Genomic DNA, 12,914 nt, shown 5'->3' on the forward strand with positions numbered 1-12,914 from the left:
AGATAAATTATTCGATACAAATAACAAGGCGCAGACTCGCACAGTTTGTGCAGTTGTTTTAAATGTATAAAGGTGCACAGATATATAGATTTTTTTTTTATCCAGTATCTGAAAATATACAACAACATTGAAAGTCAAATCAACGAGGATAATTCATAGCATAAGTCATAAGTAACAATAATCATCAAAAAATTCTCCTTTTCCAGAAACACCTGAGGGAATCAAATGAAAGGAAAGAATAGAATTGAACAGAAAAATCATTATAAATGAATGGGGGAGGGGTGAGACAAGAAATGAGAAGTATGAGAAAAAAAAGATGTAAGGGCAAAAAAAAAAAAACAGGGCAGATTAACAGATTAACAATACAGGTCACACACAGTCACACTCATTTGGTTATGTACAGCACATTCCTGCGGTGGTCAGTGGCGAATAAAAAAAAACTCAACACACTCAGTGCAGCTGCTTGGGCGGAGATAAAGGGAGCCAGAGACGATTCATGGACTTGGTTTAGGTCCCTTTTGTGATCTTTTTTTTAATTGAGGGGAAAAAAAATTATATATATATATATAAAATGTGTGTGTGTGTGTGTGTGTACTGCCCTATGAAATGTTTTGAACTTGGCCTGTGCTGGTCCTTGATGCATGATACAATGCTGTCTTACTTCTCTACTTTCCTCTACACTTTGCCTCTGATACTGTTCAAAGGAAATTTGGATTTACCCCCCACCCCTCTTTCACCCCACCCCCGCCACCACCAACCTTTCAGACGCTTAGACTTGGCTGAAAAGCAAACAAATAATAAAAATAAATAAATAAAGGAAATTCAGAATACTGATGTCTGAAAAGCTTTGGTGAAAAAGATTCTGTACGTTAGAAAGCCTGATACTTTTTGTGAGTTTTCCTATTTGATGAATGAAATCTATCCGAGAAAATCTTCAAAAATTTATTAGTATGAAGCGGGTATTAAATAGTGACACAGTGGGCACATATCGGGTAACGATGGGGATCCAGATTAAGTTATAACACATGGGACGCAAGTAAATATTAACTAATGGCATGAGTAATGCAGATCGGGTTACAACACAGGGAAAACCAATATGGTAAAGTCACCATAGACACTGACCAGCTTGTGATACAGAGGACGTAGATTGACTCAAAAGACACGCAATGCTGATCGATTGACAGCACGGGGAAATGCTCAGGACGGTTGTGCGGTGACCCAGGTGTCGCAGATTGGATAGCGACACAGTGAATACAGTTGTAAAAGGATGGATGCGGATTGAGTAGCGAGGTTTGACGCAGATTGGGTTACAGTGTGGGGGCAGATATTGTAATGCAACCATTGAAACAAACTGGCTAGTGACACAGAGGACACAGATCAAGTCATGACACAAGGAATGTACCAACACTGGAAAATATACAGGACTGGGTTATGGCCTGACTGGTGCAGACTGGGTTATAATGTAGGCACAGATTGAATACCAAAACAGTATAAATTTGAGTAGGAATACTGAGTTACATACTGACAGAACAATGTGGAATGATGAGAATGTTTTGGCAGAGGGGCAGTGACTGGGTGAGCCAATCATGATACAAATGCAGATCAGGCGCGGTTATAAGGACCAGGTTTGAACACTGCAGAAGGCAGATAAAGTAACAGTATAAGAGGTGCAAATCTGGTAACGTTATGTTGGAATGTAAATAGGAGTGTGAACTGGTTAATGAGGACCACAGGGGACAAAAACTGGGTAAGACAATGAGAAGGCAAGCTGGGTAACAGCAGCAGGGGTTATCTACTGCAAAATAAATGCAACCTGTACCTTGATTTCTTTGTTGTCATTTTGGTGCTTTCTATCGTTTTTGAGCTCGCGAATCACTTGAAAAAAGTGATTGATAAAAACAAATCGTTGGTCACAAATTGCCCGTCACTAGCTTGTAAAAAAGAGTAAAAAGATGGACAGAAAGAACAAGAGTGCTGAAGAAGAGTGAAGCGATTTTTCTCTTTCTCTCAAAAGTAGCCCGTGACGAGGCGGTGCTCAACCCCGCCAATCTGGGCCTGAAGAATATTCCATTTTCCTCACAGAGGAAAAAAAGAAGGGAACAAAGGTGCTCTTGTCACAAAAGTAATTTTCATTTTGATTGTCCACAGAGAATTGTCCCGGCTCAGATATTACAATCACAGCGTGCAGTGCGAGACCTTTTACAGGAAAAAAAGGAGCCGAGAGGCTGCGGCGAGGGCCAGTGAAACCGAGGCCCTGCCTCGCTGTGCGCTCGCACATGTGTGTGTGTGTAAGTGTGTGTGTGTGTATATGTGTGTGTGTATCAGGATGTGTCGCTGCAGGTTACACTGGATGTGTGTGTTGAATGTCTCGCGTGGTGCCGCTGTGCTCCTCTAAACAGCTCCTGCGGACGATGGGTAAAGGATGAGCTTCAGTGTTGAACACCCAGTCGTCCAGCGGCAGCAGGTCGTCGTCGGAGAAAAGCAGGTACAGGTATCTGAATAAAACAATCAATGAACAAACAAACAATTTTGTCAGAAATTTGAAAATCTTATCTCTTAATAATTAAAATAATTTTTATTTATTAAATTTTTTCTTGAATGCTGGGGTTTAAATTGCTTGTGTAATTTAATCAGAATTAGTTTTTTTATCAAGTTTTTAATAAAAAGAATTCCATGAATAGTATTAATTTATTATTAATTGTATTATTTAAGACACACATTTACACTACATAGGCAAAAGTATTGGGACACCCGACTTTTCTTCTTCAGCCATATGTGGCTCTTCCACAAACTGTTACCACAAATTTGAATGTGTTGGATGCGCAAGCATAAAATGTTTTACTTCACTTGAACTAGGAGACATGAACCTGTTCCAGCATGGCAGAGCCCCATTCCAGAAAGCCACCTCCATTATAATTTTATTGACATGGGTTGGAGTGGAAGATCTCCTACTATAGAGCTCTGACCTCAACCCTATTGAACACCTTTGGGACGAACTGGAGCATTGGCGCACCCTAGGCTTCCTCATCTCACCTGCATCAGTACCTGACTGAAATCTCCACAAGCTCACTACAAAATGTAATGGAACCTCTTCCCGAAAAATGGAAACTATTACAACAGCAAATGGGGAGTAAATGCGTAACGGCAACTTTTATCCCTATTGATCTAAGTTACTTCTCTTAAGTTTGCACTCACTTCAGAGTTTCAGACAGGAAGAAGCTCTGCTGCATGTTATCATGGCTGACTGTAGTAGCGTAGACGTCTCTGATCCCCGAATAACCTCCGTCGATGCGGCAAAATTTCTCCAGTGCCTGCGAAAAGAAACGGAATAAAAAAGAACCACTCTATCATTTTTAAAATTGCTGACATGGCTAACAAGTAATAAAGTGAATACATTTCTTGTGTGACTAAAGAAAAAAAATCATCAAAATGCTGTCCTATACATTTTGGCCAGAGGAGGAACATATTTGACGGGCAACTTAAAAAGCGCTGACGCGGCAAATTAAGGCGTTATTAAGTCTCAAGCAAAGCAGACATCTAGACCGTGATTAGGACTGGCCCTTGTGTTTCTCTGGGAAATGATTGTGACATATCTATTTCAGTGCTCTTCCACGGTATAATTAACATGTCATCCTGTCAGAGAGAGAGAGAGGGAGAAACAGAAAGAGAGAGAGAGAGAGAGAGAGAGAGAGAGAGAGAGAGAGAGAGCTGTATTCATACACTGACTTTAGCAAAGCATTCATTTGCAGAAGCTAATGGGAATAAATAGCATGTTCGCTGCTCTGTAGTGAACCTTCTAATCTCTATTTGCCCACCTGCCACATGTTCTTAAAGCAGATAAAAAAAAAAAAAACATTAAATCAAAACTTATATTTTTTCAACTTTATAATATGTCAGTGGCGTGTCAAAAAGTTTCAAGACTTGTTTTGTGACATTCCAACAGATGGCAGCACAAGGCTGCACGCACAGTCACAGGAAGCACCTTATTAAATCAGCGTCTCAAAAGCCATCAACTGTGCAACTGGCGCTATTCTGACCACCTGCATTACCTGCGATTTCATCATGGACAGAAAGTAAGAATGAAGAGCAAACGTGAAATTCTGCGTCAAACCGGGCAAATCTGCCACCGAGACGCTTGACACGATTCGAGTTGTTTTTAATGGCAATCCTTCCAGGTGTTTCGAGTGGAATGCGTTCTTCAAGAATGGAAGAACAACCCTTAAAGACGACGAGAGATTAGGCTCAACCCCTGAAAATGTGCAGGCTGATCGTTTTAGAACAGTCCACAACATTGCTGCCATCGTAGGGGTGTGGTCCGGAACAGTCCAGTTAATCTTCACGCGTGATCTGAACATGGGTCACATTGCTGCCAAGTTCGTCCCCAGCCTGCTGACCCAGGAGCAGAAGAAACACTGCAGAAGTCTGCCAAGAATTCCGACCCATTCTTCATGTCGAGGATCATTACCGGGGACACAATTTAGGTGAGAGGGCAGAGTTGCGCAATAAATCTGACATATGCAACCAGTTAACAGATCAAATATTCACATACAATATTCCTGTGATCTCATAAATGAGGGTTGGTTTGAAAGTAACCAACAGTTTGTGAAAGACTCATAATTGTATCCTAATTGGTGTTTGGTAACGAAGGGCTGCTTTACATTAGCAGCACCGACTCCATGACAAACACGTCATTCATAGAAAACTACTGATGGCACCTGCATTCATAGCAACTAGTTTCTAACTGATTCATCATTTGATTGTTAATCATAAATATAGTAATGTACCTTGTGTCAGGCAGTCGGTCATACAATGGGATGCAAAATCATGATCCACTAACCAGCTAATTCACTTAGGGTACATTATTTGGCAATCAAATATTTATTTATCAATCATTGGACATGTATTTGAAAGCTGGTTAAGCTTCTGTTCTGATCTTAACACATCTGTTATATGATAGATGTGTTGAGATCAGAACAGAAGCTTAACCAGCTTTCAAATACATGTCCAATGATTGATAAATAAATATTTGATTGCCAAATTCAATTTGTATCAACCCAATCAAATACAAATTACAAAAACCCATTTTATATTTGAAATACAAGTATCATAAATACTGCCCGTCCCCTGACTATTCGTTTGTAACGGACTCTATCTCATAATGATGTTCCTTCAGGTCCGGATGCATTATGCGTACAGAGCAGTGAGAATGACATTTTCGATCCAATCGAGCCCCACAAAAGTAACTATAGTTTGTTTTATCTCTTCTCACCTCCACCGCCTGCCAGCCCCACTCCCTGTACTTGGGATCGTGGGTGAGACGCCACATGTACATGTAGCTCTCGATGACCTCTGGCCTCAGGATGTAGTAGCGATCGCTCAGTCTGGTGGCTGTGGCCTCTTCACCTCCGTCGAAGCGGAAAGCCTCAGGGCCGAGCTTCGTGGCTGGTTAAAAATAAAACAGAGAAGAAAACTCAAGTCAGAATCAGAGGGAACAGTGACTGAGAAACATTAAATATGTTTTTCTCGGTGGTCCAGATGGTCTGTAATCATTCGGCAGATACTGTTATCGCAACTGACTGACTAGTTCAAGCACAGGCATCAGTATTTGAGGAGTAACATCCTTCACAGCCTCTACATTTGTATTTGTTTTTTTTTAGCAGTCCTAGAACTTAAAATAATAATAATAAAAACTGAGCTGCTTTTAGTCTCTAATGCAAGAAAATGAACTGCTTGCTGGTGCTACCTGACAGATTTTCCACCCAAGTAAGAGCAACACTTCCCAGTTTCTGTGTCCTTTGCTATCTGGATCTTGATTTTCCATCCAGAAAAGGAAAAATAAAAGAATACAAATTGAAGATCTTACCCTCTAAACATACTCTAATATGAAGAAAAACTTGCGGACACCAAAATAACGAAGTAAGAATGTAAGTAAACAAATAAATAAGAAGATGAGATAGGATGAGATGAGATGAGATGAAACTTTATTTGTCCCACAGTGGAGAAATTTCCATGTTACATTAGCAAAGAAAAAGTGCAAATATTAAACAGAAACAAGGTACAAAATATACTTTCTACAGTGAGTAAGTAAGTAATTAAATAGGTAGATAATAATAATAGTAATAAAAAAACTATGGACACTATAATAGGAACATCTATGAGACCCAGTGCTGTTTTTGTATTTATTTATATTTCAGTCACTTCTTTGTTCTTCAACTTTAACTCTATCTTTTGTTATATCTATTGGTTTAGATTGTATTGTTAGGCATCAACGTAGTATTACAGTTTCTCTTTCATGAAGGTAAAAGACATAGTTCTTAGTTAACGTTCTAACTCTGGAACTGGAGACAACAAACATCCTGACTGAAAACGTCACCAATGATTGCAAGCAGCCCTTATTAAATCTGTTTACTTTCATCATCCTCAATACAAGTGTGCGATTGCGATGTTACTATGGAAACGACATTTCAGGCAGGTGAGTATAAACATTCATGCCAGAACTAGCTAGACAATAAGTCAGTACTTTCCGACCAATTAGAATTGTGCATTTGCTGTTTATTATTTGGACCATGTTCAACAAAGGTGTTCAATGTTCATCTTTTGTGTGTGTGGAGAAATATAAACGATTCTCTTATTCCCCTTCATCATTTCAGAAAGAGCTTCAAATTGATCTTTAAATGATAAACAGTGACCGTGTTTCTGTTCACGATTGCTATTCGTCTAGTCATTTTATATATTTTTTTAGGGTCTTTTTTCCCCTGAGATAAAACTAGCCAGTGTGTTAAGTTAAAGGAGTGCCAGAAGCTTCCCCGGAGGAGGACTTTTACTGTCAGTGTTAAAGACCCCTAAATATGACACACTGTTCTGTGCCGAGCCGAATCTTTTATTTTTCTCTCACTGAAATTCTTGTTTGTCGGTTGTGCAAGATCCTTCAGCGAATCTAACAAGGACAAAGGCTACAAGAGAAGAAAATCAATGTGTTTTTTAAGGCCTGAGATTCTGAGTTCATTTCATTAAAAGTGCTCTTTGATGATATTCGTTATATACTGTAGCTGTTGAAACACACACACACACACACACACACACACACCCACACCCACACACGCACAAACACATTTTATATATATGATATCAGATATATGATCTTGTGTGGAAGAGGCATCAAGTCTTCCTAGGATATTTTTCTGCTAAGCAATCAGGGGACCAAAAAAGCGAAAGCTGAGATCAAACGAGGCTTTTGGGGAAAATTGCTGGATCTTAGTTTGAGCTACACTTAAAAATCCCAATATCTGTGCTTCCCCCTTGATTCCCTCTGGCCCCGGGTAGGAAAAAAGCTCTGAGGTTTGATCCAAGCCCGAGATTCCTCTCAAAAAAAAAAAAAAAAAATCAACACAGCTTGTTTAAAAGTTTTAAGAGAACACCAGAGAAAGTTGCTAACAGTCTTTTCTAATTTGAAGCACTGAATAAATTTGATTTATCTTGAGACTTTTTTTGGTCTGATAGAAAAATAATATGTTAGAGCTGTTTTTCAGCAGCGAGTTATGAGTTTCTGCTTTGCACTGTTCATTTCAAATCATACCAAGATATAGCAAACTAGCTGAATTAGGTTACAGATGCTACACTTCCTGTTTTGGCATCTAGCAGTAAGTTTAAAGCAATATTTTGATCAACTATGAGTATCATTTTACACCAGTGGATCTTTTGTTGTAGGAAATATTTATCTAAAAAAAGGATTCATATTTTACTTTAGTACTATGAGCTATGAACTGGCTCTCCTTTGGTTTTAATCATGTTACAGTGAAGAGAAACTCACCTGAGCGACTGTAAGACTCATGGCATGTGTTTGTAATCTCGGCCGCCAGGTCAAGGAAGTGCTGCCTCTTCTCTGGAGCTCCATCGTCTGCCCCGATGCCCACCATCCCGCCTGCGAAACAAGCCAGATGCCCCATCTTGTGGTCTAGAATTCCACCTCTCCATTCAGCAACATATGTAAGACCTCCTGAAGATTTCTGCACCAGGTTGGTCTCTATTGCCTGGTTCGAAACAGAAGATAGCAATTAGGAGTTAAAGGTTCATTACTGTACTGTTTGACAAATTTATCATGCAATTGTCATCCATTATTCATATCCATAGCACTGTGTTAGGTGATTTTCACTCTGGGACAAATAAAGTGATGACCTACCTGCTTACTACTTTCAATCAATCAATCAAACATTCTATCTATCTATCTATCTATCTATCTATCTATCTATCTATCTATCTATCTATCTATCTATCTATCTATCTGTCTGTCTGTCTGTCTGTCTGTCTGTCTGTCTGTCTGTCTGTCTGTCTGTCTTTATTTCTACCTACCTACTTACCAAACCTAATGTACTCACCCACCCACCTTTGTATACATTACTATACTTTACTATTCTATACTTTACTATATTTTACTACACTATATTATACTTTACTATACTACAATATATTATACTTTACTATACTATACTACACTATATTATACTTTACTATACTATACTTTACTATTCTACACTGTACCATACATTACTATACTTTACTATACTACACTATTCTATACTTTACTATACTATATTTTACTATTCTACACTATACTATACATTACTATACTTTACTATAATATACTTTACTATACTATACTACACTATACTATACTTTACTTTACTATAATATACTTTACTATACTACACTATACTATACATTACTATACTATACTACACTATACTATACTATACTTTACTATACTACACTATTCTATACTTTACTATACTATATTTTACTATTCTACACTATACTATACTATACTATACTTTACTTTACTATAATATACTTTACTATACTACACTATTCTATACTTTACTATACTATATTTTACTATTCTACACTATACTATACATTACTATACTTTACTATAATATACTTTACTATACTATACTACACTATACTTTACTTTACTATAATATACTTTGCTATACTACACTATTCTATACTTTACTATACTATATTTTACTATTCTACACTATACTATACATTACTATACTATACTTTACTACATTATACTATATTTTACTTTACTATACCATACTACACTATATTAGACTTTACTATACTATACTTTACTATTCTACACTGTACTATACTTTACTATACTATACTACACTAAAATATACTTTACTATACTATATTTTACTATTCTACACTATACTATACATTACTATACTATACTTTACTACATTATACTATATTTTACTTTACTATATAAACTATACTTTACTATACTATACTACACTATATTATACTTTACTATACTATACTTTACTATTCTACACTGTACCATACATTACTATACTATACTTTACTATACTACACTATTCTATACTTTACTATACTATATTTTACTATTCTACACTATACTATACATTACTATACTTTACTATAATATACTTTACTATACTATACTACACTATACTATACTTTACTTTACTATATTTTACTATTCTACACTATACTATACATTACTATACTATACTACACTATACTATACTTTACTATACTATACTTTACTATAATATACTTTACTATACTATACTACACTATACTATACTTTACTTTACTATAATATACTTTACTATACTACACTATTCTATACTTTACTATACTATATTTTACTATTCTACACTATACTATACATTACTATACTTTACTATAATATACTTTACTATACTATACTACACTATACTTTACTTTACTATAATATACTTTACTATACTACACTATTCTATACTTTACTATACTATATTTTACTATTCTACACTATACTATACATTACTATACTTTACTATACTATACTACACTATACTATACTATACTTTACTTTACTATAATATACTACACTATACTATACTATACTTTACTATACTATACTTTACTATTCTACACTGTACTATACTTTACTATACTATACTACACTAAAATATACTTTACTATACTATATTTTACTATTCTACACTATACTATACATTACTATACTATACTTTACTACATTATACTATATTTTACTTTACTATATAAACTATACTTTACTATACTATACTATACTATACTATACGGACAAAGGTTTATCGACGCCTGTCCACAAGATTCATTTGTCGCTTTTAAACATCTCACTCCATTTTTTTACTCATTTGCTATTATAATACACTATACTCTTCTGAAAGGATGTTTCACTAGAATAGGCCTGCTAGCAGTCAGTGATCCAATTCATCCCAAAGCTGTTTAATATGTTTGAGGTCAGAGCTCTATAGCAGGAGATCTTCCTCTACATCCCATGCAAAGCATATCTTTATTTAATTCACTTTCTGCACAGGGACATTGTCATGCAGGCTTTGATACTTTGATGATACAAGGATGTTTTCTACAATTGTATGTTTTCCAATTTATGAGGAAAATTTGGAGCTCCAGATGTGGATGGTCAGGTGCCCACAAATCTTTGGCCACAATTTAGTATAGGTTTTTCTTTCACGGTTCCCAGGAATTCTGCTGCAATTTTTAACACCATATTAATTCGCTTGAATGGATAATATTTCCAGGAGCAGGAATACAGAGGGTTGTACAAACAGTGATGGACCTGAGTAAAATATCATACAGTTCCCTTGTATCTCTCTGCACATGCTAAGTAGGAACAGTGTGCCCATGTTGCTCTGGGCGTCTATGATTTATTCATGGTCTAACGGAATAGTCCGCTCCCTGGCGGATTGAAGTCAAGCCTCATTGAGATTCCATCGGGTTTCCATATTGGGAAAAGTATGAATCTGCTGTAACAATACAACAAAAAGGGAAAAAGGGTTACACTTCCAAGTCATTCTCCTCCAGTGATTAATCTCCGAATTCTCCCCAAGTGTGTCAGGTCTCTGTTCTGCTTTTCATACAAGGTGAAAACACAACATCAATAGTAAACGATCAACATTTATCTTTTAGTCCATTCTTCAACTCTTTTTAATCTTCTTTCTTGCTTCTTCTTTTATGCCACTTTCTCCTCACACACAGAGCGTCAATTTAGATCAGAAGTGACTTCTTCTTCCCGGGTGTCTTCAGTAAAACTCATAATCAAACACAACAAACAGGAAGTGTTTTTGTTCCCCAGCTGCAAGGAGTCATGTCCATTTATTTGTCCTGACATCATTTAATTTCCATGTCCTCAGACAGTGTTATTTTAGCCGGCTGATGGGAGCTGCGCACGTTTCCCATCCTGACTGCATACATTTCACACACAGTCTCGAGATGCTCTCTTTCATACCTCTAGAGCGCTGTAGTACATACGCTTAGCCTCCTCATCCATCTTGTCTGACATCAGGTATGATTTGATTAGGTACTCGTAGAAGCTGTCTCCCAGGCCTCCGAGAGAAACGTGATCTGAGAAAAGAGACCCGAGAAAATCAAAAGCCATTTCGATGCCCGAACCCAAAAATCACTATTAGATGTTAGAAATGATTTTATTTTATGTGGAAAATAGAATCAAAATCCTGATCCAATTAGATATTTGTACTACTTTTTAACTTTTTATGCCTCCTTCACTGGGACTGAGGCAGAGAGGCCACTCCTCCTTCGCTGGGACTAAGGCAGAGAGGCCACGCCTCCTTCGCTGGGACTAAGGCAGAGAGGCCATGCCTACTGTACGTCACTGGGACTGAGGCTACATCTTCACTATTTACGATAAATATGAAAAAGGCCTTTTTGTCTAAAAATGCTCCGATTCCATGCTATCATTTTTACTCGCTTCCAAAATGGTGCTCATCCCCACCGAAATGCTAATGTCCCTGTACTGCACATAAGTAAAACTTAAAGGAAAGGCACCGTCACATGACTAAAGATACGTCCTCATATTTAAAAGCCTCTGTTTTTACAGTCCACACTGCGACGCAAAACACTGTTGTCAAATGCATCCACATTGGAGAGCGTTTAAAAAAATATGCGTTTTGAAAATATACTTCACTAAGACTGAGCCAGTGAGACCATGCCCACTTCATGCAGAGAGGCCATCTCTACTTTACTAGAACTAAGATGCCAACGAAACTAAATTAAGTGTCAGCCCTTATGGTGTATAAAAATTAAATGTAAATAATGTATAAAAAAATTAAGCAAAAAGACCAATACCTACTCCATTACGACTGAGGCAGAGAGACTACACCCCCTTCAAGTGGGATTAAAGCATAGAATCTTTACGCCTTCACTGTTGAGGCTGAGGCAGAGAGGTCATGCCGCTATTACTGGGTCTGGGGCATAGAACCTACGCCCCCTTTACTGGGACTGAGCCATGAAGCGCTCATGCTTACTGCCTTCCCTAGACACATTTCACATCTATTATTGTAAAGTTTTAAAGGACAACTATGGACACACTATATTATCACACACACACACACACAAGGCTGCAGAAGTATAGGTTTGCTTTCTGCCCCCAATTTTTTACCACTCCTTATCTCACAGGTTGCCAATTATCCCTTGCTAATTTTCTATCGTGTGGATTACACGCACCGGCTCGCACTTCAGACCACGTCGGAGTCGGAAAGATTAAATTTCCATGGCTAATCGAATGTATTGTTATTTTAATGATCCTTGGCTATAACGCCGCAGTCCGTCACTTCAATCTGTCGGAGAAGTGGGCAGAATAGGGGTCGTTATAAACCTCAACGAGAGATGTCAATTTGCTCCGACGTGCGGCAACAATTCCATAAGGCAGAGGAGTTAATAAGCAGATAAACACAAACAAGTGAACAAACGCACGCTAGAAAATACGTATTATTTTTGAAACTCTACAGAAAAACACATGAAATAGATAATGTATATGTATCTATGTAGCAACATTCTTGTTTTTTTCTTTTTTTCTTAGCATTGTTTGA

General features: G+C 37.2%; 2 protein-coding genes across 3 annotated transcripts in view; one reads left to right on the forward strand and one right to left on the reverse strand.

Annotated features, from left to right (window-relative positions):
* Positions 1-43: 43 nt before the first annotated feature.
* The window catches only part of LOC124403718 (mannosyl-oligosaccharide 1,2-alpha-mannosidase IC), a 211,690-nt gene continuing 198,819 nt past the window's right edge, over positions 44-12,914 (reverse strand). For both annotated transcript variants that reach the window (XM_046877431.1, XM_046877432.1), the window contains 5 exons: positions 11,315-11,430; positions 7,811-8,030; positions 5,270-5,442; positions 3,196-3,311; positions 44-2,495 (listed from right to left, as the gene is read on the reverse strand). In XM_046877431.1, coding sequence (XP_046733387.1) covers positions 2,342-2,495; positions 3,196-3,311; positions 5,270-5,442; positions 7,811-8,030; positions 11,315-11,430 — 779 coding nt within the window. In that variant the 3' untranslated portion in view covers positions 44-2,341. The remainder of the gene's footprint in view (positions 2,496-3,195; positions 3,312-5,269; positions 5,443-7,810; positions 8,031-11,314; positions 11,431-12,914) is intronic.
* Positions 3,325-4,889, forward strand: LOC124403719 (protein GVQW3-like). Its single transcript, XM_046877433.1, has 2 exons — positions 3,325-4,073; positions 4,176-4,889. Exons 1-2 carry the CDS (start codon positions 4,063-4,065, stop codon positions 4,483-4,485), a joined length of 321 nt encoding a protein of 106 aa, XP_046733389.1. The 5' UTR covers positions 3,325-4,062; the 3' UTR covers positions 4,486-4,889.

The sequence above is a fragment of the Silurus meridionalis genome, chromosome 21, assembly GCF_014805685.1.
Source record: "Silurus meridionalis isolate SWU-2019-XX chromosome 21, ASM1480568v1, whole genome shotgun sequence".
In the NCBI taxonomy this organism is placed as follows: Eukaryota; Metazoa; Chordata; class Actinopteri; order Siluriformes; family Siluridae; genus Silurus; species Silurus meridionalis.